This window comes from Euprymna scolopes, chromosome 39, assembly GCF_053919585.1.
Source record: "Euprymna scolopes isolate OS-2025 chromosome 39, ASM5391958v1, whole genome shotgun sequence".
NCBI classification, from domain to species: Eukaryota; Metazoa; Mollusca; class Cephalopoda; order Sepiida; family Sepiolidae; genus Euprymna; species Euprymna scolopes.
The window spans coordinates 4,095,408-4,122,468 of record NC_136520.1 but is presented as its reverse complement, the minus strand read 5'-3'; the positions used below and the strand labels follow the sequence as shown (position 1 = coordinate 4,122,468).

Sequence of the window (27,061 nt, the reverse complement as noted above, 5' to 3'; positions counted from 1 at the left end):
GAGTGGGGGTAATTATTGATAGTGTTTTCAGCTAGACGAGTGTTTCTTGTGAAAGTTTGGCGAGGGGGGGGGGACCATAGATTGAAGCTCAGTTGAACACTTTCCATGAAAATAACGATACATGAGAGACAAACTTGCAACATCTCTTCTGTGAGATAGAGGTTGCAGGGAAGAGAAAAGGACATCTCCTACGAGACTACGAAATCTATTTTGAACTCTATCAAGGCAGGACAAGTTCTTTCTAGCAGCTCCTGCCCAGATGTGGCAACAGTATTCCATCCTTGGACATACCTGGCTCTTATATAGATAGAGAATTGCATCAGCAGTGAGATATCTACTGGATCGATAGAAGGATCCCACCATTTTTCCAGCAGCCTTGGCAACAGATTTGATGTACATGTTTCATTTAAGATCAGGAGTAAAAGTCAAGCCCAGAAGCTTGTTAAAACTTGAGGCCTTCTCAAGACAAGAGCCATTTATTTTAACTGATGCCAGATGTGGATCAGAATGTTGATGATGTAAAAAGAGAAGCTTGGTTTTAGATGCATTAAAAGTAACCAGCCACTCCTTTCCCCACTATACTACATGCTCAAGATCAGAGGAGAGAGAATCAGAGAGAACTTGATCGTTTACTGTCTTAGATGTGCTACCATAGATGGTAGTGTCATCAGCATAAATGTCTATAAATGATGTAAGGATGTTATTTGGAAGATCATTAATGTATATCAGAAAAAGAGTTGGGCCCAGGATGGACCCCTGAGGGACTCCAGCATTAATACTGTGAACTTCTGATGTTTTCCCATCAACTACTACTCTTATGAACCTGTCAGAAAGAAATGATTTAATAATTGAGAACCAAAAATCGATAGTAATAGTTTATGGTCCGTTTCCAAGACGAAAGATCTTCCATGAATGAATCTATGAAACTTTCTCACGGCGTACACAATCGCCAAACCCTCTTTTTCGATCTGACTGTACTTTCTTTCAGCGGGTAATAAAACCCTCAAGGCGTGAGAAATTGGTTTAGTAGATCCATCTTCCATTCTGTGTAGAAGCACCGCTCCTAAACCGTATTCGCTCGCATCTGCTGCTACAATTGGATCCTTTTTTGGATCGTAATGTGCTAACGCTAGATCCGATGACAAACATCTTTTAATTTTTTGGAATGCTTCCTCACATTCTTTTGTCCAGAGCCAATTTTTATTCTTCTTCAATAATTCATTTAATGGTGCTCTTAGTTCGTGCATATTTGGGATATAAGAATTATAGTAGTTTGCTAGACCCAAGAATGACTGTAACTTCACTACATTGTCTGATCTAGGCATTCTCTAATTGCTTCTGTCCTATTTGGGTTAGGTCTTCTACCTTTCCAATCAATTATTTGTCCCAAATATTCAATCTTGTCCATACCAAAATTACATTTTTCGAGGGCCACTTTAAATCCGTAGTCTTCTATTTTCTCGAATACCTTCCGAATATGGTTTTTATGTTCTTCAACATTTTTGCTTCTTATCAAAATGTCGTCTAAATAAGCCATTGCAAAATCCAAGCCTGCTAGCATGGCATCCATAATTTGTTGGAATAAATTTGGTGCTAATTTCAATCCAAACGGCAATCGTTTTAGGGAGAATAATCCTTTATGAGTATTCATTGTCAGGTATTTAGAACAATCTTCGTGGACTTTGACCTGCGAATATGCTTCTGGCAAGTCAATTTTTGTGAAAATTTTTCCTCCATTTAACTTAGAAAATATTTCCTCAGGGGCAGGGAGTGGATAGTTATGATCCTTTAAAAATCTCCACATACCCTGATTTTTTTCTTTTTCACATAAACTGTGAGTGATGCCCATTCAGAGTAGTCCACTTTTTTATTACTCCGATTTCTTTGAGTCTATTTAATTCTTTCTCGATTATTTCTAATGCCGAATATGGAACCTTCCTTTTGGGTTTAAACACCGGTTTCGCTTCATCTTTCAGTTCAAATTTCACTTCCATTTTAGTGCAGCAACCCAGACCTTCAGAAAATACATTTTTAAAATCCTTCTTCAAATCCCCAACAAATCTCCCTGGCAGTTTGGGACTTTCAGATCCTGTCAAATTTACTATTTTGCTAAATGAGTTGAAAAATTGAAAAGTATCATCATATCTATACTGAATAGATTAGAATTTTTTCCAGGTATCACACACATTTTAGTTTTTAACGTCTTTTCATTCAGGGTCACATTAGTATAAAATTCACCCTTAAATTTTAATCTATTTCCAGACATTCCTCTGGCAATTTTCTTTGTGTTTTTCAGCTTTGGAGAACCAATTTTCTTCCATGTTGTTTCATCAATTAAGGATATGTCACTTCCAGTATCCAAAAGACAGTTTACTTTCCGGCCATTCAATTTAACTTTAATATATTTCCTTTTTTTACCATACATGAACTCTTTTTTAGAATCAATGGTCTTTATTTCAGGCTTACAGTATTTCTCCTTTTTGCATACTGTTGCCTTGTGTCCTTTATGCCCGCATTTATAGCATATTTTGCTTTTGAAGTAGCACCCTTTTTTGAAGTGATTCTTTCCTCCACACGTCTTGCAGTATTTTTTTTACATAATGGTCACCTTGCTTTACCCTTTGTATTTTGTCAACATTTTTCTCTTCGATACTAGTATTATCTTGTTTTAAATTTAACAGTTTCTGGCATTCCTCAGTAACTTTCTGTAAGGTTATTTCTATGTCTTGGTTCATAAAGGATAATATCCTAAAATGAATCTCTTTATCCTTCAAGATTGTTAACCCTTGCACAAATATAAAGTATTTAAACATGTCTGGTTTCAGCTCTTTCAACTTAAATAACTCGCATTCGGCATTTACTCTCCCAGTATAGGCGATAAAATCTTCATCTTGTTTCAAAATATTTAAACACCTATAACGAGTATAAAATAAGCTATCCCATTCCCTGAAAATGTTCGATAAAATTTCTATAGTCTCTTTAAAAGAAATATCTTCGGGTTTCCTTGGGAGTATAAAATTGGTATACTTGGTATTTTTATGGGAACCCAGTTTTTGCAAAAATAAAATAATTTTTTCTTAATCCGACCAGGCCTGACATCGTTTGGAAAAAATATTTTTGTATCTACGATAATATGCTGGAAACGTTAAGCCATTAGTTGGTTCATATAAAAATTCTGTCAGCGAATTTGCAATTCCTTCCGGAGTGAACCGACAATCCTTTTTTTCTTCTTGTTTCATTAATATTGTTTTAATACTTCATTTTGTTTTAACTGTTCTTTTTGTAAAAATTCCATCTGACTTTGCTGAGCTCCAAGTGCTAATTGTATCGTTTTTGTAAATTCGGCTAATTGTTCCATGTTGAAGAATTTTTTTTTAAACACAGTAATAAAACAAAAGGTTAACAGTGCCTGCACAACGCATTAAATAAATTCACTGAATATTTTTTTTTAAACCACAAAAAAAAAAAAAATTCTTTTATAGACAACGTTTTTGAAACACCCACGAAATTGACACTGAAACACAACCTACACGTGTTTTTTTCTATTTTTTTTCTTCTAATGGAACAAAAGAAATTTGAAATGGACACTTTCAAAAATTGTTCCTCTCAATGCTTCGTGAAATGTCAATTTCTCTTTTTTTTTTTTCAGTAGGACCGTAACAGACTGAATTAAAAAAAATATATAACTTACTTTTTTTTGTGTGTCTTAGCTTTTTTTTTTCCAGTAGTTGAATTTATTCGTGCAGTATTTTCTTCTCTTCATTTTCCAATATTTTTGGCTTAAAGTTCCCCACATGAGTTCGAATCTCATCCTCATCGCCATTTGTTATATCCTTACTTTAAATAAGAATACAGCAAGAAACACGGGGTTATAGGTAAAAGACAAAGTGGTTTATTTACAAGGGAATACATATGACATGAGAGTTACCCAACATATTATCTTATTCTCTTCCTGTCTTTTTCCCTTCTCACTCAGTCACGTGAGAGGGTCAATATATCTATAGTTCATTTCATCTATGAAGGGATGTTAGGTTATTCCATTACATCAGTTAAAAAGACCTATTGTAAATTCTATTATAAATAGTTAGATATTGTTTATATCGTAAAAAAGAATTGATTGTTCATTCTTTTACAAAAGCTGAATATTAAAAATGTCAGCTAAAAAAATGAACAATACAAATTAAAAATACATTGTTAAAAATAGGTTAGTTGAGAATTCTTTGTTGTCAAAAGTGTGTTTGGAAAAACGTGTGCTTAGCCATGTGAATTGGTCACGTTGGGAAACATACTTCTGACGTCATAGTAAAAGGGAGATTCTCAATATAGGAGCTAGAGTTTGTCAGATCAAACGACATTAAAAATGTTCTTACCATAATGACCTTAAAAATTTTCTTACCTAAACGACATTCAAATTTTTATAACTTAAACATTAAAAAATTTCCTTCCTTAACGACATTAAGAATTTTCTCACCTAAACGACATTAAAAATAAAAATATGTGAATGACTTAAAAAATATTAAAGAAGAGTTAACAATGTGTTTCAACATGCTGCAATAGTTAAAAATCACCAGGCACAACTGATCCACTTATATTCACCATTATTATTCTATACTAGAATATAGGATATGTTGATTTAAGTGAATAAAAATCATTCTTATATAATGTTTTCTTTTTGTTTTTTAAGTCTGTACTTAGATATACAACTATCTATATTACATAGCAATAGCTGTCTCTTCCTTAGCTTTGCAATGTTAAATACAAAAACTGAACCGATACTCTATAATGCAAAATACAACTTCCTAATTTTTAAACGAAAGCTGGAGATATCTTCATAAGAAATGGTAACCTACTTAATACCTACAATCTCCATATATTCGCATCTACTGGAAATATGCCCATATATCTATTTATTGTACTATACATACTTTATACGACATAGCATATAATTTACTCCCAATTATACCTGTACTGTAATGTACTTCATACCAAAAATGACGTTACTTGTATCTATTGAATATACAACTTAATCCTCTGCTATCTAAAATATCCAGAGCTTGTACAATTTTTTCTAGTTAATTCGTAATACCATACCATTCTGCATCGCATTATCCTATTCCTAAGCCAACATAAAAATAAGAAAAGGAAACTTTTTTTTTTTAACCTAAAGGAAAAAACAAACCATGTTAATTCCTTTCAACAGACCTGTTTGCAAATATAGCTGCTTCTACTGTATGAACTTTTACTCAGCCCCTCCTCCAGTAACAAACAATGAAATAGCAATGCCCTGTAATCACTTTGAGGAGTATAATTTTTCAGTTGATATATAGCCCTTTTAAACTAACCCGTTAACATTAACCACAAATGCGGGGGCGCAGAAATACCTGGATTAGGACCCAGGCGCGGGGAAAACCCTCTCGGTGCTGATAGACCCGTACATCTTCCCAGGTCATCCGTCTAGGAGAAGGAAAACTCTGAAGCTAAACCTAAGGGGAGGAAGGCCTCTCCGGTCTTGGATGACAACCTTCCTAGAGCTGGTGACTCAAACAAATTACCGGTCTGCAAACCTAAACTGCTTAAGGAGTAGATAGGCACTGTCTATCGCCCGGCTTCTATACTCCTTCTTTGCCTATTATCTAGGCGTAGAGGTCGAATCACAGAGTCGACAGACCTTCGATGGTCGATCTTGTTTCCTGACTAGGGCAATGAACACCGTTTTCCACACTCCCGACACATCCCATCCCCTAAAGTGGGCACTTGGGAGTGCTTGAATGCCATAATGCCAGTACAAGTAGATTGGGTTGACCATCGTCTGATGGGTTGAGGGTACCGGATAGACAGTTCTTGGCTGTTGTTCCCAACTGGTAGTACAGGAGCCCTAACTTGGTAGCGCTTAGAACTGCTGCTCCATCAGCAGTTGTATAATATTGGGTTGTTTGTAGTGCCATGTTGCGCATGGAAAGGGACCCTGCATTCATCCCTGGTGGGCTATCCAGAGGCCACAATCCTAGTAGATGGCAGGACAACTGATGATCTGCTTATTTTATGCTAAAACCAGGCCCAAACTCAAACAAATCCAACCTGCCTTCTCCCTTGAGGCTTGCATTTACGAACATCCGTGCGCTTAAAACTAATTTAAATGATGTTGAAGCATTTCTCCTAACAAACACCCCGGATATCTTAGCACTAAGTGAGACTAACCTACACTCCTTCATCCCCTCTAACTACTTTAACATGCCTGGCTATCTCCCACTCTGCCATAAGGACTCTGACAGACATATGCACGCACTTGGAGTCTACATTCATAACGCCCTCCCCTTGACTAAACCTTTATGTACTTTAGACTAAACATACAACATAACATTAACTACTTTTATTTTCTCTACCGCTCTCCCTCGACCCAGGACTGCACCATGATAAACAAAGTCTCCGACAGCATAGACACAGCACTCTCTCTCGACACTAGCGCACAAGTACATGTATTTGGTGACTTCAATGTCCACCACAAAAACTGGTTTGGATTCTCTACTTATACAGATGCAGTGGGCAGCACAACTCATAGCTTCTCTATATCTATACGTTTCCCTGACCAGCAAGAACACGCATCACAGTTCCCGAGGATTGTACAACAAATGCTAACAGCCCACTCGGGAACGCTGATCATGCAGTGATAATGGTCAAAATCGCCCTAAACTCTAGACCCCAAACTGAAGAGCCAGTGCTCAAAACAACGAGATATTATAAAAAGGCTGACTCGGAAGCCATCCGAGATCTTATCAGAGATGCCCCATCGGGAAATATTTTTTCTCTTCGTGCTGAACAGTGCGCAAATGAGACCACTGAATGGTTCAAAATGGCAATTGAAGCATATGTTCCTATACGGAAATTTTATAGGAAGCCCCACACACCCAAATGGTTTACTTCTACTTGCGCACCTGCCATTGCTCAAAGGCAGCATGCATACCACAAATTTAACTGACATAAGTCCAGTTCAAACAGAGAGAAGTATATAGAAGCTAGAAGTAACGTTAAGAAAGAAATAGCGACAGCTAAGAGAGAATTTACTGAAACCACAAAAAACGCATCGAAGCACAAAAACTAGGAACGCGTGACTTCTGGAAAATCTACAACAGTTTAGTAAATAATGGGCAATCAACAATTCCCCTCACCAAGCAACAATCATGAGGTTGTTGCTTAGCAACCGAGACCACCCCCTGCCTGACTTTCCTTTGTGGACAGACGCCACGCTAGATGATCTAAAAATCACCCCTGCTCAGGTGCATGCTATCATAAAAAACCTTGACACTTTAAAAGCATGTGAACCCAATCTCATCCCAGCTGTGCTATTAAAAAAGTGCTCAGCCGAAGTAGCTCCAGTTCTCTCCAAACTCTACAACAAATGCCTTAATGAATCTTGCTTTCCGGGCTGTTGGAAAACTGCTTTTGTGGTACCAGTATTCAAGAATTCTGGCGAAAGAACTGACCCATCAAATTATCACCCCATTAGCCTCCTCCCACTTTTCGCCAAAATATTTGAGACCATAATTAACCATGCTCTAGTCCATCACCTTACAGATGCTAAACCTCTGACTGACAAACAATATGGATTTAGACAAGCCCGTTCCACAGCAGACATCCTTACTGTAATCTCTGAACATATATACCATTCACTGGACAAAGCGGGGGAGGGCAGAGCGGTAGCTCTAGATATATCTAAGGCTTTTGACAGGGTATGGCATGAGGGTCTCCTCATGAAAATTAGATCACATGGTATCACTGGTAGAATACTTAACATAATTAAATCCTTCTTAAATAAGAGAAAAATCAAGGTTGACCTCGACGGTCGTACATCTAAACAGTATATAAATGTGGGAGTGCCTCAGGGGTCTATCCTTGGACCTCTATTGTTCCTAATATTCATAAATGACCTTCCCGACAAAATTGCGTCTGAGATGGGTATATATGCTGATGACACCACACTCTATAACAGGCATGACAGGAAAACAAATGAACACATATCTAAAGAAATGGCAAAAACACTAGAGGATGACCTCCAATCTGTAGTGGAATGGGGACATAAATGGATGGTCACATTCAATGCTGCCAAAACTAAACTGGTTTCCTTCAATAATTACAAGAAACCTTCTCTGCCACCAATAGCAATGGCCAGTGAGTCTTTATCTGAGAGTACATCTTTCAAACTGCTTGGCTTAACATTCACAGGAAACATGAGTTGGAACAATTACTTTGAAACCATTGCCAGGGCCACTACAAAGAAGGTAGGCCCTCTCTACCGTGCTAGAAAACTACTAACACCCAAAAGTATCCTGTACCTCTATAAGGCCACCATTCGCCCATGTATGGAGTATTGCTGTCACATTTGGGCTGGTGTATCTGCTACTAGTCTCTCGCTCCTAGACAAGGTTCAAAAGAGAGTCGTCAATCTGATAGGCCCTGAACTGGCATCTAAGCTTCAGCCTCTGTCCCATCGACGAAATGTTGCATCCCTCTGCCTGTTCTACAAGTATTTTAGTGGTGAATGCTCTGGCGAACTGCAGACACTTGTGCCCCACAACGTAGACATCCTCGACAAACCCGACAAGCAGCTAAATACCACCCCCCACACAGATGTAAAAGATCTTTCTACTCCAGTAGTTTCTTTCCCAGAACCACTAGACTCTGGAATTCCATTCCAGGTCCCTGCTTCCCCAACTGTACTGACATGCAGAAGTTCAAGTGTAATGTAAACCGACATCTTGCTGCCCAAATCACAACATAGTGTCCCAGTAGTTGCTGCCCCTGATAGTAGCCCCCGACACCAAAGTGGCAATGTGCCTTGTTTGGGGTGAAAATGTAATTAAAAAAAAATAAATAAAAAAAAAAATATATATATTATTGCAAAAAGGCTTTATGAGTAAAAAAAGATATGTTTTGTGATAGGTGTGCTGTGAAAATTAAATTAAAAAAACATCTTCAGTAGTGTCCCACCATGTTAAAAAGGTTGGGAACCACTACTGAATCGCACAGTTAGTGTCTAAAAAAAACAAAAAACAAAAAAGGACAAACGTTTCACAAAATATTAATTACAAATTACAAAATTAGCCAAACAACAACAAACAAATCTTTAGCAAAATAATTCTGCCCTTTAAATAGATATTTTGATTAATTTTTAAAAAAAGCCAAAAAAAAAAACAAAAAAAAAATGGTTATTGTCAAGCAAAGTCTTCTTGATGCTTGCTGCGAACCTGTTTGACTAAAATTAACCATTAAAAAAATTGTATCTAATACCGAATAATCTCAAAAGTTTTCTTATTTACTATTCAGGTTTATTAAAATTAAAAAAAAAAAATTGGGGGGAATATTCTGTTTAGGATGCGTTTTAACTTTGTATGATGTTTAACAGGCCCGCAACAAGCTTCGGGGGACTTTGCTTGACGATAACCAAAAACTTCTTAGCGACTGAATTTTTTGGTTTTATATTTGAATTTTGCTTTACTCAATGAATTTGTTAGAATACAAAAGAAAACAAAAAAAAAAAAAAAACACTTTTTTTTTTTAATGATTTCAGAAGTGGGGGTTCTATCTGTAACATAAATATGTCACAATGCTCCCTGACTTTATTTAGTATATTTGCTGATGGGAAGTGTTTAGAGAGAAAAAAAAAAAAAAACTAAACAAAAAAAAAAAAAAAAAACACTTTTTTTTTTTTAATGATTTCAGAAGTGGGGGTTCTATCTGTAACATAAATATGTCACAATGCTCCCTGACTTTATTTAGTATATTTGCTGATGGGAAGTGTTTAGAGAGAAAAAAAAAAAAAAAACTAAACAAAAAAAAAAAAAAACACTTTTTTTTTTTAATGATTTCAGAAGTGGGGGTTCTATCTGTAACATAAATATGTCACAATGCTCCCTGACTTTATTTAGTATATTTGCTGATGGGAAGTGTTTAGAGAGAAAAAAAAAAAAAAAACTAAAAAAAAACAAAAAAAAAACACTTTTTTTTTTTAATGATTTCAGAAGTGGGGGTTCTATCTGTAACATAAATATGTCACAATGCTCCCTGACTTTATTTAGTATATTTGCTGATGGGAAGTGTTTAGAGAGAAAAAAAAAAAAAAAAACTAAACAAAAAAAAAAAAAAAAAAAAAAAAAAAACCTGGACCCTTGTGCATTTTATTTTTTGAGGACAAATTTTTTTTTTTTTTTAAGATTTCCACTCAGAACAAGGGGAGACAATTCAAGAAGTCGACGGTTACATCGTCCGAAACGTTGTGAGTATAGCATCTAAGATAAGGACAATAGTTTGAATAATCCAAATAAAACCAAAAAAAGTTAATATTTTAATTTTCAGAGCAGAACGAATTATTAGCGTCGTGTCCTCATGATGCACTAGTTTTTACGAAAGAATGATTTCTAGTCCCCCCCCCAATAAAAGAAGCAACATGCAGAATCCACACACAAATTAAAACAAGCATTTGAAATAGCAAAACAATACTGTACACCGATTCCATAGACAACTCTCAGACAAAACAACAACAACATCAAAAGATCGAGATAAAAAAGGTCTTTTATTGCTTTATAGTATAACATCATTTTTCTTTTTCATATATATATATAAATATATATAATAAATAAAATTCATGGCTCGGACAATGACCGACACGGGGTTGCAGATTTTAGAGACGGTGACATGTCGAAAATTCAACAAAGCATTCCGTAGAAATAAACGGTCGGAACTTACTTGTCTTCGTTACCGTTTGGTAAGCCTTCCTCTTGGACTGAAGAAGCGGAAATACAGCAAGAAATTTGAAATAAACCGTTTGGAAAAGAATTCTTCAAGGTTTAAACAACAACAAAAACAACAACAGAAATGGTCTTTCTCAAATTAAAAACTAGAGAGCTAAGATCTGCCAGAATCTGTAAATGTAAGTCAAATTCTATGCCAGAATCTGTAAATACAATCCTAATTCTATGCCAGAGTCTGTGAATGTAATCTTACATCTGTGCCAGAGTTTGTAAATGCAATCTTACATCTGTGCCAGAGTTTGTAAATGCAATCTTACATCTGTGCCAGAGTTTGTAAATGCAATCTTACATCTGTGCCAGAGTTTGTAAATGCAATCTTACATCTGTGCCAGAGTTTGTAAATGCAATCTTACATCTGTGCCAGAGTTTGTAAATGCAATCTTACATCTGTGCCAGAGTTTGTAAATGCAATCTTACATCTGTGCCAGAGTTTGTAAATGCAATCTTACATCTGTGCCAGAGTTTGTAAATGCAATCTTACATCTGTGCCAGAGTCTGTAAATCTAACATTCTAGGCATAGTTTTAGAATTGTATTTACAGATTTCAGAAAAAAAAAAATTACTGGGAATAATTTTGTTATCAATTAATATTAAAAGCCTTTTTTATAAGTCATAGTGCCTTATCAGATAGTTTTCATTTTTTTTTTGGGGGGGGGGGAGAGGACATCTGAGCTCATACTAAATAAAATTAATACACACACAGTGGTTTCAGCTAGACAGGTGTTTATCGTGAAAGGTTGGTGAGGGGGGACCAGAGATTGGAGCTCAGACGAGCACTTCCCATGGAAGTAACGATAAAACAAAGACAAAGAGAGGTTGCAGGGAAGAGAAAAGGGTATCCCTCACTAAGCCACAAAGTCTATTTTGTACTCTGTCAAGGCAAGATGGGCTGTTTTTAGCAGCTCCTGTCCAGATGTGGCAGCAGTACTCCATCCTTGGATGTACTTGGCTTTTATATAGATAGAGAATTGCTGTAGAAGGATCCTACCATTTTTCCAGCAACCTTGGCAACAGATTTGATGTTTATATGGACTTTAATTTTACAGTATTATACAATTTAATCTGAAAGTATTTCGAAATTTTAGTTACTTACAATTAAGCTACATAGAATTTTTCTTGTGAGACTTCGTCAGAGTATTGCATGGAATTTATGTTGCTACGTGTTTTCATGTTTCTGTGGTACTGGGTTTGCCAGTCAGCCAATAAGATTCTTTGTTATTTATACACCGATTTATCACAGCCAATGGGCGTGTATTTATCAGGCATGGGTAATTTGACCTCTAATTCACCTGTTTCTTTTGTCCTTTTTGGCGGGGATCTGGTTTCTCATCCCCATGGAAAATTCTGTTTAGCTTAATTGTCATATTCAAAGATTAGTACTTAGGTCTACTTACGCACTGTCGAAGTAAATACTGAAAATAGATGCATAAAATTTTATCTAGATGCATGAAATAATAATAATAATAATAATATATATATATATATATATATGCTGTCCAAAAAGTCACTGAAATAGTTTCTTTAGTTTTGTTTTGGCTGCTTCAAAGTGTTCTGCGTATATCAGTGACCTCCACTGCTTGCAATCATACGCTAGGGACTCCCAACTGTCAACAGGAATATGAAAGCTCACCAAACTCTCTTTGAGACTAGCACGAAAATGTTTTCTGGGTTTGTGCTGGAGTCTTTAACCAAGAAGGAGCTCATCATAAAACAACTTTTTGGGGAGCTGACAGTCTTCAAGTCAGAAACGATGACCTGCCCAACGCATCTGATTCTCAATAACAATAGTTATAGACTTGTTGTTTTGGCCTTATTTAAGGCATGCATATATATATATATATATATATATATATAGTCCTGGTCACTTAAGAAAGTAAGCGTTTACGCATATTATCAAATTTTTAATCAAACAAATGGTTGAAACCATTGCCAAAAGGGAAAATATGATGGAAAAAAAATGAAATCTGCTTCATTCGAAACCTTAACCCTGATCTAATAATTATTTTTTAAAAAACAAACATTTTCACCTGGTCAAAATGATAAGACCACTTTAATAAAATCGGCTAGTTTTGAAAAAAATGAATACGAAAAGCTTTCTATGTTACTAAAAGCAACTTGCTGGTGGATAAAAAACATCTTACTAAATTATAAATGGCAAAAGGGAAACCATTATCAGAGTTTGAGAAGGAAGGATCTTTGAGCTTAATAGGGGTGGACTCTTGCATAGATCCATTGCACATGAAGTGAATCGTAGCAAAACGGTCATCACAAATTTTTTAAGAAATCCAGATCAATATGGGCACAAAAAGAGTCCAGGTCGACCAAAAAAAATAACCCCATCACTGGATTGCCGTATCAGAAGAAGTTTAAAAAAAACTCTAGTATGACCTCAAGTTGATTGAAAAGCCAAAAAGCAGCAGTATGTAGGCATCTGAAAATGAAGGGTTTCAATCATTTAAAGCGACTGCAGAAAGCCTTCTTGAACAGCACAAAACTAACCGATGAGAAAAAGTTTAATCTAGATGGTCCAGATGGATTTCAACACTATCGGCATGATAAAAATTTGCCCAAAGAGACTTTTTCGACTCGGCATAGTGGAGGAGGGTACACCTCTCACATTCCTACAGATATTTAAGTCTATCTCTTCGTAGCATTTGTGATACACTATATATATATATATATATATATATGTAAGAGCAAATAGTTAATAAAACATGTTAAAAAACACTTTGAAAAAGAGTTAAAAACATATTTAATCTGAAAAGGAAACACTTAATAAGTGGATAGTCCTTAATCCACGGAGTTTCGGAGAAATACTTTCCTTCTCATCAGAGGGTAGGAATTAGCAAAATACGGGATCGGATTTTGCATACAAAAGTATTTGATGAAACTGCAAGTAAGTCAAAGATCTTAGTTGATAACAAAAAGTGAAGCAGAGGGAATATGGTGAAGAAAAAGGTGATTTCATGTGAATGGATAGTCTGGTGAAAGGTAAATTATCTAATGACGGTATAATCCAAAAATGTAAATCCAATTATAAGCTCTATCTCCTATTTGGTTTTATCGAGCTTTTACACCTGGTTTAGATTATTTTTTAAATATCAATTCTTTAATATTTATAATATACTTTATTTTAACCATCTTGGATCATTTTGGTAAATTTAATTGTAATTTTTATTTCATATATATATATATATATATATATTGCAATTAGGAAGGGAAGACTTATGATTCATGATTAAAAGTAAATTTATATATATATATATATATATATATATATATATATATATATATATATATATATATATATAATCCTTTAATCTTCTCTCCACAAAGGGGAAAAGAGGAACAGGAGAGGAAAGAAAGAGAAATGAGGAGCCAGCTATTTGGGTTGGTAGTATACCCAAACTTTTTATATATTAAGTGTTGCAATTTTTTATTTGATTTAAGAACTAATTTTTTAATATCTCGTTCTTGTAAAATTGCAACATATCGTGCAAAGCGAACTTTATCAAAGCACGAAAGAATGCTCACTACTCCATAATTGAACATTTTCACTCTTATATTTCTCTAAATTCAATGCTAGTTTATCCAAAAAATTATGGATAAACGCATTCTCGATTTTGTGCAAATTCGCTTTTTTATTTTAAATAAAATAAACGAAGGACACACTTTATTATTGACACAAGAATGTAAGAATGTTATATTGTCTTGCGTCGATTTAATTTTACTTTTAATTTTTAGAATAGAGTTTAATTTCTTAATTAAACTCGAATTGTATCTCGTCTTCAAATATTTCATAATGTTTTTAGGGATACAAAATTTAAATATTTAAATATTGCAATTAGGAAGTTAAAATTAAAAGTTTGTATTCCTAAAAACATTATGATATATATATATATATATATATATATATATATATATTGGTAAAGGCATAAACAATTATTTGCATTAAAAGAAGAGCATTACTACTTCAAATAGAAATTACATCTATTATTGAACATTGTATCACAACTTGTTATGTTTGCTTGTAAATAAATCTATATAATTATAAAACTCCAATGACCTTGTAATGAGTGATGTAACCCACTTTCCGGTTTACAACATCAGGTTGCGCATGTGTGCATAAATATTAACCCATAACAACGTAAACAAATAAACACAAATCGCTGCTTTTACAGAATCTGACCTGCGCACTGAAATATTAACGTTATTATTTAGAAATTATTATTCAACATGGGAAGGGTGGGGATGTTTTGCAACTATTCTGTATTACAATACACGCAATTTTCTTACAAATAAATCAACTTTGACCTGTTGACAATTATAAGAACAATTTACAATGACGACTTACCCACCGCCTCCTTTTTTTTTTTTAAAAGTTTCTCTTTTTTTTTTTTTCTTAAAAACATTCATACATTTTCTTCTATACTACTAACATAAATAATCCCCAAAATATGTTTTTTTTAATTTGCGTTACAAATAAATAATCAACGCGACAATAAAACGTATTGTTTTACCGTGTACGTTTTCAGCGTCCCAAGTTTAAATTATCCAAACAAACAATTGTTAATATTTTCTTACAGCGTTCATTCTCGCATTGTGTTAATTAGTTTTATTGACCTATAAATAAAATATTTGACCCAATGGGGCATGAATGTTTGTTTAAAATAAATTTTAAAAAGTTACATTTTATTTTCACTTTCTATTTAACAAGCCATTCTTAACATGGGGAGAGTGTTTTTAACTATTCTGTACTTTCAACTAACAATTTCATTTAAAAAAGATATATCAAAAGTTGAATTTAACTTTAAGTATTATTGTATATGCTCAGTGCATGTTTACCTATAAGTATGGCAAACCACTTCTAATTCAATGACTGTAAGTTTTTTTTTTTTTCAAAAATAAGCAATTATAAACAGAACGATTCATAGACATCTATCTATATTCTTTTTTCATTTTAATATACTTTCATAGAAATGTTTCTGTTATGTCAAAAAAAAACAATTGTCTTTACGTCACAAGTGTCACGTTCAAACATTAATTCCATAGTCACGGGTCACGGGTAGTCTAGTATATCTATAAAAGTGAAATTGTTTCTTTGCGTGTGTCAGTGTGTGTACATTTCACTACCAAACTACTCTGTCAATTTTCAGTCTACAGACTCGAAACTTGACATAAAGGATATTGAGATTTGGGAAAATCTTTTTAATCAGTTTTCGGACAGAAATTTGGCTCTCAAGGAGTCAAAGCTCAACGATTTGACCTTTGAAAACTCTACCAAACTCCTCTGCCAATTTTGGGTTTAAACACTTGAAATTTTAGATGTAGGTTACTTGAACATGGATCAAACTTTTTAACTTTATTTGAGCCCAAAACAATAAATGTTAAGAGGTAAAAATTAGGGTCAAAATTTGAAAAATTTGACCCCCTTGCGGTCTCTACCAAATTACTCAGTCAATTTTTTATAAAGTGTATTAAGACATAGGGCAAGCTTTTTAATCAGATTTTGGATGAAAATTTAGCTGCCAAGAGGTCAACGTTCTCTAGCAAACTATTCAGTTAATTTTGGATCTGAACATTTTAAATTTTACATAAAGGGTATTCAGACATGCAGCAAGCTTTTAAATCAGTTTTTGGGAGAAAATTTGGCTGCCAAGAGGTCAAAGTTGAAAGAGTTGACCTTTGCAGATTCTACCAAACTCATCCACTAATTTTGGGTGTAAACACTTGAAATTTTAGATGTTGGTTACCTGAACATGAGTCAAACTTTTTAATATATATATATATATATATATATATATGCACATACAGTTATGAACAGTACATGGGGCCCGAGCAAAGCCGGGCTGATATAGTAATGGCTAGTAATATATATATATACATAATATAAGATATGATATATATTTATACATATATATATATATATATATATATATATATATATATATATATATCTTCTATAATATAAAGCTGAACGTCTGTGTGTGTGTCTGGTCACGAATAGGCTCCTATATGGTTGACTATTATAGAAAACTGATCACATATAATGATAGAAGATGTATCGAGACACAGGAATGGGTATGTTTGATCTGGCATAATGATGATTCATTAAAATTGTGGGGTCTGCGTACGCACTTGGTCCACAAAGTATGGAAATAAAAAACTAAAAAAAAAAAATGTTTACAAGTGTTTTTGATATAGATGTACATAATACTTTGATAAGTATGTTTTAACTTAAATAGGGATGGTATAATAAAATTGTGGGGTCTGCGTTCGCGCCTGGCCTCCATAGAATAGAAATAGGCACAAACTTTAATAAAGACTTCATATCTATTTGTGTAAGTATACTTTGATAATTATGTTTCAGTTTGAAGAAATATGGTAGAATAAAATTATGGGGTGTTCGTTTGCACCTGATCTCCATAGAATGGAAATATGTCACAAAGTTTAACAAGGTTTTTTAATATAGATCCACAGAATATTGTGATAAGTGTTTCAGTGTGAACAGGTATGGTATAATAAATTATTTCATTTCATTTTTACTTTCATCATATTTTGCTTTGGTTTTGATACTCCCAAATTCGAAGCTATCTCTTTACAACCCTTCCTTTTCATAACCTATCATACTTTCATAAATCAGAGTCCATTTTCTGTAGGCTGTTTTTGAACCCTGTCAACGATGAGTACTTTTACTAGTATATATATATATATATATATATATATATATATTAGTGTTGGGGCGATTAACTGTAATCAAAATCGGGAATCAGAAAAATTGGAATTTTGTGGGGTATCGGAATCAGAAATCTTTAAGCCTAATTTTCAATTTCAAAATGATTCTTTTAATTTTTTCTTGAAAATAAAAAATGAAACAAACACAAATTTATTAATTTTTTATAAGTTGTTCATTTACAACATAAAACTAATCCCCCACCCCATTCCTATATTTAACATAGTAATAATCAAAATAAAGTAAGGTGCTTGTCTAGAACCCACCAGAAAATATATTATTTAAATAAAAAAATCACGTATATTGATCAAGTATTTTGATTTTTGAATAAGAAAATCAAATCTTATCGTTTCATGCCAATCGGCGATTTCTCAGCACCATTTTGAAGTGCAGGGGAGATAACTTCAAATAATTAAAACTTTTGAGAGATTTTATATACAAGGATGTGAAAAGCACTTACCGTGATATCTTGCCTCTCGGTTCCTTTTCACAATGCAAACAATAATCATGATAAAAATCAGAACGGCGATTACAATCATCATGACAATGAACCAAGTAGCGAGAGTTGCCTTTCGGTAGGCAGCGGTAACTGTCAAAAAATAAGACAAAAGAAACATTTTATTTCTTGAAAAAAAAAAATAATGAAAAAATTCAGCTGATGCAGAAATTTAAATGTAATGTAAACTAATATCTTGCTAATCTTTTCTAGGCATGGTCTCAAATAGTAGCCCCTTATGTCCAAGTGGTGATATACCTTGTTTGGAGTGAATGTGGATAAAAAAATTTTTTTAAAAAAATGGGTGATCGGTTTACTCATTCCTACAAATAAATATTTAAATATTTTAAATATTTACATTTTTTTTTTTGATAATGTGGTGGATCAGTGACAATTCGATGACAATCCGCTGGAAAAAATTGAAAACAAAAGATGAAAACAAAATATGGGGGAGTACCGTTGCCGTTGGTACACGTGAACCTAAGACTATAATGAAATCAAAAGAAAGAAAAAATCAACTCGCCTGAGCGATGGTGTGTGTGTGTAGGGGGAATTATTTTTTTTAAACTTATAACAACAATCATGATAAAAATCAGAACGGCGATTACAATCATCATGACAATGAACCAAGTAGCGAGAGCTGCTTTTCGGTAGGCAGCAGTAACGGTCAACAAAGACGAAAGAAACATTTTATTTCTTGAAAAAAAAAAAAAAAAAAAAATCGAAAAAGTCAGCTAATATAAACATCATCATCATCATAATAACATAATCATCATCATAATAACATCATCATCATCATCATAATAACATCATCATCATAATAACATCATCATCATCATCATCATCATCATCATAACATCATCATCATCATCATAATAATAAAAAACCTTTCAAACCCTGGAGGCAGATCCGGAGTCCACAGACATCAATTGTAACCTTTAGACCAGGATCTTACCAAATATACCGTTGGGACCCAGTCGGTTACACTAACCATGGCCTTTGTGACACGCCCACGTTGTGTTAGTTTGATCCGACTCACAGGTCACTGGGGATATGACGCTCCAAGGTTCGCTGGACCGGTCAGTCAACACTCGGTATTTGTACTGGGATGGTCACTGAAGTGTGTTTGCTCAGATGCTGCACTCAAACAGATATGAGGGGAAAACAAATGAACACATATCCAAGGAAATGGCAGAAACACTAGAGGATGACCTCCAATCCGTAGTGGAATGGGGACATAAATGGATGGTCACATTCAATGCTGCTAAGACTAAGCTTGTTTCCTTCAATAACTACAAGAAACCTTCTCTACCACCAATAGCAATGGCCAAGAACATATTGCCTGAAAGTACTTCTTTTAAACTCCTCGGCCTAACGTTTACAGGGAATATGAACTGGCATAGATACATTGAGAGCATTGCCAAGGCCATTGCAAGGAAGGTTGGCTCCCTCTACCGTGCTAGAAAACTACTTACGCCTGACAGTATCCTATACCTCTATAAGGCAACCATTCGCCCATGTATGGAGTACTGTTGTCACATCTAGGCTGGTGCATCTGCTACTAGTCTCTCGCTCCTGGACAGGGTTCAAAAGAGAGTCGCCAACCTGATAGGTCCTGAACTGTCATCTAGGCTTCAGCCTCTGTCCCATCGACGAGATGTTGCATCCCTCTGCCTGTTCTACAAATACTTTAATGGTGAATGCTTTGACGAACTGCAAACACTTGTACCTCCCCGACGTAACTACTCCCGACAAACCCGACAAGCTACTAAGTCTCATCCTTTTACAGTAGAGATCCCTAGGTGCAAGAAAGCCTTTTACTCCAATAGTTTCTTCCCCAGAACTGCGGGTCTTTGGAACTCCCTTCCGGGATTCTACTTTCCCAACTGCAATGATATGCAGAAGTTCAAGTGTAATGTTAACAAACATCTTTCTACTCATCTCCCTTCATAATGACCCCGCTAATTAATTCCCTAATAGTAGCCCCCTGCTTCAAAGTGGCACTGTGCCTTGTTTGGGGTGAAAATTGAATAAAAAAAAAATTTAAAAAAAAAAAAAAAATTGTTCTCAGTTAATGATAAGTATCGAAAACCGATAATCGAAAAAAATCCAATTAAAGAGGGAACTGTCTGATTTTGACCAAAGTTAACACCCTTATACAGCCTAACATTACAAGTGCATTTGAGAAGTTTTATTACTTCACAAGCCAAAGGGGCCGGTATATAAAATCAACAGCAGTTTTTTTTATAAGACAGGGACGTGTTCGAAATGAATGTTTCTGTTTAGAGCACGCTTGAACCATGATACTTGATTTTTGCATTTTAAACTTTAATTCAAGCCATTATATATGAAAAGAATTTTATCAAATCAACACTGGGTTTCATTCAGTGCTATGTAGACTACAATGTATTCTGAACTAAATCATGTCTTTACAAAGAAAGTGAGTTGAAACTTAGTTTTACTAATGCTCTAGAGGCGTCTTTAATTTTATTTGGTGTTTTTAGAGGATGCACGGATAGAAAGAAAAAATGTGTGAGAAGGAACAGAAACAAGTGAAGCATGCATGGTCACCCATGAGTGCCCAGTGAAGGAGGCATAAAAAAAATGACTAAGTTCAGCATTTACCCCCCCCCCCATTTAGCCCCAAAAGTCCTCAGGGGACGTCAAATCCTGGTGAAAATGAACAAACGGTGCAGTATGTAAAATTGAGTTGTACCATGCAAAAAAAAGAAATGACTAAAGTCTATCATTTGCCCCCTCCCATTTAGCCCCCAAAGTCCCCAAGGTCTTAACATATTTAAATTTGAGTTCAGCACCATGCAAAACTGCTAAGTAAGACATACACAGAAAATTTTGGACAAATATGGTAAAATAGTCCAAAAAAATGGAGTGTTTTTATTAGCCCTAAAAGAGCCCCTGGGGCACAACTAAGAGTTATTGCGATGTATAGACAAACAAAATTATATAGAAATCAGTTAGTTACAATTTTTCAAAAAATTTTATACAAATCCAAGCCATCAATTTTTTTTTAATAAGCACAAAAGTGTCAATTTTAACCATTTTAACCCGAACGGAACCTCGGTGGGGGTGGGTGGGGGGCATAGTTTTCCCGGAAAATCCGTTCTGTTACTTTTTTTACTCATATCATGTTTAATGTTTGTGCAAAATTTTTAAAAAATTCCAAGGCGTAGTTATTGAGAAAAGTGTGGACAGACGAACGGACGAACGGACAAGGGGGAACCAAAAAGGATGAATGAATAGAAAGAAAGAAATAATGAATCAATAGAAAGGAAGAAGTTTTACTAGTGCTCTGAAGGCCTCCTAAGTTTTATTTATTCTTTTACTTCTCACATAAAACGGGGGGGGGTTCTATTTTAGGGATGTCTGAGAAACTTTATGCTGTTTAACATCTATTTATTGTTTTATGGTCCCAGACAACGCCAGGTAGCCCTGCTAGTTAGTATAGAAAAAAAATTCACCCTCCTTCCCCTTCTGCCACTAGTTTTCCCAGGATATTCTTCGATCGAGCTTTCATTTCAAAAGATGGTACAACAGTCGACGCACACACCGCGGGGATGGCGGCGGTCTGTTGTCAGCCAGCATTCTTCTTTTGAAACGAGAAACGAATGCACCAGTTGAACCTAAAGAATTTTTAGAGAACTATTTACCCACCTTCTACAACCCTACTCTCAGACATTTTTCTTTTCAATTGTATATCTTATTGTAATACATATATATATATATACTGATTGCAACGTCTTGTCAAACGAGTGCCACTCCCTCAGACACTTAAAGTCCATGAGCCCCAAAATGACATTTTTCTTTTCAATTATATATCTTATTGCAATATATATATATATATATATATATATATATATATATATATATATATACTTGTTTATTGTTATATAAACATGGTCACATCCTGCTGCTACAAATAGCCACTTGTTTCAATTCATTGAACTTTTGAATAGTCAAGTCGCTGCCTGATGATATCTGTTGTTTGATTGAAACAAGTGGCTATTTGTAGCAGCAGAATGTGAGCATGTTTATATAACAATAAACAAGTATTATCAGCTCTTTTTATTGAGCACTATCTAACAACCTCGTTGAATTCATTAGTCCATTACTTTTTGAATAAAAAAACCCGAGTATATATATATATATACTGATGCAACGTCTTGTCAGACGAGTGCCACTCCCTCAGACACTTAAAGTCCATGAGCCCCAAAATGACATTTTTTTTTAAGTCCTACCGGTGAATTCACACGCTCAAGCAGATATGACACGGAAGATGGTCATTGAGATCAATTATTACATGCTTCCAGCATTTCAAGCCTCCACGCGTCACAGCTTTTCCATCGCCACAGGACCACTTTTATGGACAAATGCCTGAGCGAGTATCTATACACAGATGATGTTACAGAGTTTGTACGACAGCTAAGTCCCTCTCTCGGTTCAAAATGTTGAGATCCAGCAACAAGCAAGAGCAAGATAGCCAGCAACAAATTAAACTGCAGACCAGCTTAATGTGGGTACTGGTCTCCCGCTTTATGGTTTTTTAAATCAGAGATTTGCTTCTCCTAGAAAGGTTGCCTTCACCACGGCTTACAGTAGTCCTCTCCACCCCAAACATATATATATACATACACACATACATATATGTATATATGCATATATACACATACATATATACATATGATGATTGCAACGTCTTGTCAGACGAGTGGCACTCCCTCAGGTACTGAAAGTCCATGAGCCGAAAATGACTTTAGTCCTGGCGGCCAAATTCACACGCACAAGCAGACATGACACTGAAGACTGTCACTGGTATACATACATATATATACATGCACGAATACATACATATATACGCATACATACACATACACACATACATATAACCCACATATATGCATACATACATACACATACTTATACATACATAAACATACACAAGACGGTCATTGGCATACATACATATATATATATAAACGCAAATATACAAATATACACATACACACATACATATCTGTAAACATACACGCATATATACATACACAATGAATAATACACATACATACGTATACAGACACACATGCATACATACAGACACATATACAAATCCATACACACATATACATACATATACACATGTATATATATATATACTTACCTACATATACATACACGTACATAAATATGTACTCATACACATATACATACATGCTCATACATACACATACATACATCTACATACATACACACATGCATAAATACACATGTACATAAACATACATACACCTATACATACATATATACATAAACACATATAATGATGGCAGATCAATTATTACATGCTTCCAGCATTTCAGACCTACACGCGTCACAGCTTTTCCATCGCTATAGGACCATTTTATTTATAGACAAATGCCTGAGGGAGTATCTATACCTGATGGCGTTACAGAGTTTTAGCTTTGTATGACAGCTAAATCTCTCTCTATGTTCAAAATGTTGACATCCAGCAACAAGCAAGAGCAAGATAGCCAGCAACAAGTCAAACTGCAGACCAGCTTAATGCGGGTACTGTCTCCCGCTTTATGTTTTTTTAACTTAGAGATTTGCTTCTCCTAGAGGGGGTTGCCTTCACCACGGCTTACAGGAGCCCCTCCACCCCGCAAGCACATGGAAATAAACACATGCGTACATACAGATGTACGCAAACATACGTATGCATGTGCACACACATACAAACATAATCATGTAGAGGCACACATATACGCATATACACATACATGCTTATACATACGTACACACACATATGCATGCAAAATACACATGAATAAATAGTCCAAAAGTCATAAATAGTAAGTGATCAGAGACTGGACCGTTTTTGTCCCTTTTCCTCTCTGCTTGGATTTTTTCTTTTCTTTTTTTTTTAAATAAAGTTTGTTTTAGACTCATCCTTCTGTAGCACATGACAATAATATTAACAAACTCGCACATAATTTTCCAAACAAATCAACGTACAAACTGACGAGAACACAGTCCAACTGAAAAACGATTTAAAATTATTTAAAGACGCTTGGATTAAAAAAAAAAAAAAATCCAAGCGTCTTTAAATCATTTTCAGTTGAACTGTGTTCTCGTCGGTTCGTACGTTGATTTGTTTGGAAAATTATGTGCGAGTTTATTTATATTATTGTCATGTGCTACAGAAGAATGAATCTAAAACATATATATATATATATATATATATATATATGTATATATATATGTATATATATATGTATATATATACATATGTATGTATATATATATGTATGTATATATATATGTATATATATATATATATATATGTATATATATATGTATATATATATATGTGTATATATGTATATATATGTATATATATATATATGTATATATATATATACATGCTGCACTTCATTTTCTTGTTCTCTTGTATATATATACATGTATATATATATACATTATATATATATATATACATGATATATATATATACATTATATATACATGTATATATATATACATTATATATATATACATGTATATATATACACATTATATATGTATATATATACATCTACATTATATATATATATATATATATATATATATATATATTAATATATGTGTATATATGTGTGTGTGCGTATTAAAATAAACACGTGTAATTGTAGAAATAAAATTATAAGGTAATTGGGAAAAAAAATAGGAAAAAGGGGGGTGAAATTAAAACAAAAATAAATAAATAAAAAATAAAAATACGAAACTACGGGTTAAAACGGAAAACCATCTTTACACATAACACAAAAAGATGGTGGAAGTGATGAAGGATTGCTTTGGAAGTCTTTTTACCCGAATACGGTGTTCAGCATGTTAAAAATATACTTTTTGTTGTAAAAGTCTAATGGAAAAACATCTGAAGAAGTTGGTGGGGACAGGATATTTTTATGGACACATGAATCGTAAAATTGCCTAACCACTAATAAAACAGCTGTAATCGAAAAAAAAAAAAAATCCAGGAAATAAACGAAGGTTATAAAAAAGAAAACGTGAATCTTTGAATTTTCAACAAAATTTTGCACTATATATATACTCTGCCTTTTGGATCATTTTGGACCATTTGGAATTTACCCATTGGATTGGAAATTTTAAATTCGTCCGTTTTGGATTTTACCATTCTTGGATTTTTTACCCTTCACCGGACTATCCATTCATGTGAAATCTTTTTATCATTTATCATTTTTCTTTTGCCTCCTATTCCCCTTACCTCACCCCTTTTTTTTTTAACCAAGTAAGATCTGTGACTTACTTGTAGTTTTATTAAATACTTTTATATGCAAAATCCGATCCTGCATTTTGCTAATTCCTGCCCTCTGATGAGAAGGAGATTATTTCTTCGAAACTCCACGGATTAAGGACTATCCACTTATCTTGTGCCTCCTTTTTTAAAATTAAATATGTTTTTAACTCTTTTTCAAGATGTCTTTTAAAATGTTTTATTAATCATTTGTTCATTCATATATATATATATATATATATATATATATATATATATATATTACAAACAGGCATAATGATAAGTGGTAAGCTTGTCTAAAAGCAAAATAGATTTAAGACTTAAAATTGATACGTGAATTGTTCGCAAGAAAAATTCAGTTACAAGTTACAAAGAAAACGTGAGTCTTTGAATTTTCAACAAAATTTTGCATTATGTTTTTAAATCCCCGAAACAGTGTTTCATGGTAAACAACTGATGATCCCTTGAAAAATAAATTATTGGTATTATAGTAAATTCGAGAGCGAGTTGATGCAGTGATTGCAGGTGATTAAATGACTTACTGACTAGATGGTTTTCTAACGAATGATAAATATTTTTTTGTATAGTTTTAAAGGTTAAAAACTTCCAAGACTATATATATATATATATATACATATAAAGTTATGACACTTATTTTCAAATTACTCAATAATAGTCAAATAAAATTAATTAATCGTTATTTTTACTCTATAATCGAATGTAAATATACTTTACTATACACCGAATGAAACAGACGAAATTTGATTTGAACGTCACAAAAGAGAAAATGAGAAATTAAAAATGGCGTCGCAGAAATACAAAACAGATCTTATAAAATATTAAAAATATAGGAAAAAAAAACTTAGTACGAACATACATTATATTTTTTAAAGGTTTTTGTTCAATCATTATTCAAGCGAAATATAACAGTAAAAAGTCTTACCTTTTCCTTGAAATATTATGACAAAGATACATATAGCTAGGATGTCCAGAAAAATTGATATTTTAAGCCTACAACACTTAAAACAGTTAACTTCCGGTTTGATATGGAACCTGTAAACAGACTTATGTTCCTTTATTATTAATTTTTAATATCGTAATTTGTAGCCCGAAAAAAAGTAATATTTAGATTATTTTTTATTAAATTCCTCTTTATTCTAGGAAATATTAATTTTTATTTCCTAAAACTAAGCTTCTTTTAAAAATCTTAACTAAATCCTAAAATTAACTTTAACAGAAACATATTTTCCATACAAAATTTTTGTATCGACAAAAGTCACATTTTTATTTAATATTAAAAGATTGTAAAACATGTCGTGCACAAAGAAATTTAAATAATTAATCTACTCCCTATTGTCGTCGTATCGAGCTTTTTTATTTGGTTGGGATTAATATATAAATATTAATATATAAATATTAATATTTATATCGGATTGAAGTTTAGATTTGTTTTGTCTAGTAAACTTTTCTTGTCTACTGCTTAATTTGAAGTATGCACGGTACTCAAAACATGCAGATGGAATCCCCCCCAACGAACGCACCAGGTTTATCATGTACAAAATTATCTTTTTGTTTGTAACATCGAATGGAAATCACATCTGACGAGATGGTGAGAAAGGAGATTTTTATGAAAACATAAAATCATAAAATTGTCATCCCATTAAGGAAACGGTTGTAATGACGAGATCGAGGATGAA

The 27,061-nt window shown here is 33.8% G+C and overlaps 1 protein-coding gene across 3 annotated transcripts in view; it reads right to left on the bottom strand.

Annotated features, from left to right (window-relative positions):
• The window catches only part of LOC145263628 (neuroglian-like), a 229,944-nt gene that overhangs the window by 74,378 nt on the left and 128,505 nt on the right, over positions 1–27,061 (bottom strand). For all 3 annotated transcript variants that reach the window (XM_080120471.1, XM_080120472.1, XM_080120473.1), the window contains exons 4-5: positions 17,999–18,127; positions 10,741–10,777 (exon numbers count right to left, since the gene is read on the bottom strand). In XM_080120471.1, coding sequence (XP_079976597.1) covers positions 10,741–10,777; positions 17,999–18,127 — 166 coding nt within the window. The remainder of the gene's footprint in view (positions 1–10,740; positions 10,778–17,998; positions 18,128–27,061) is intronic.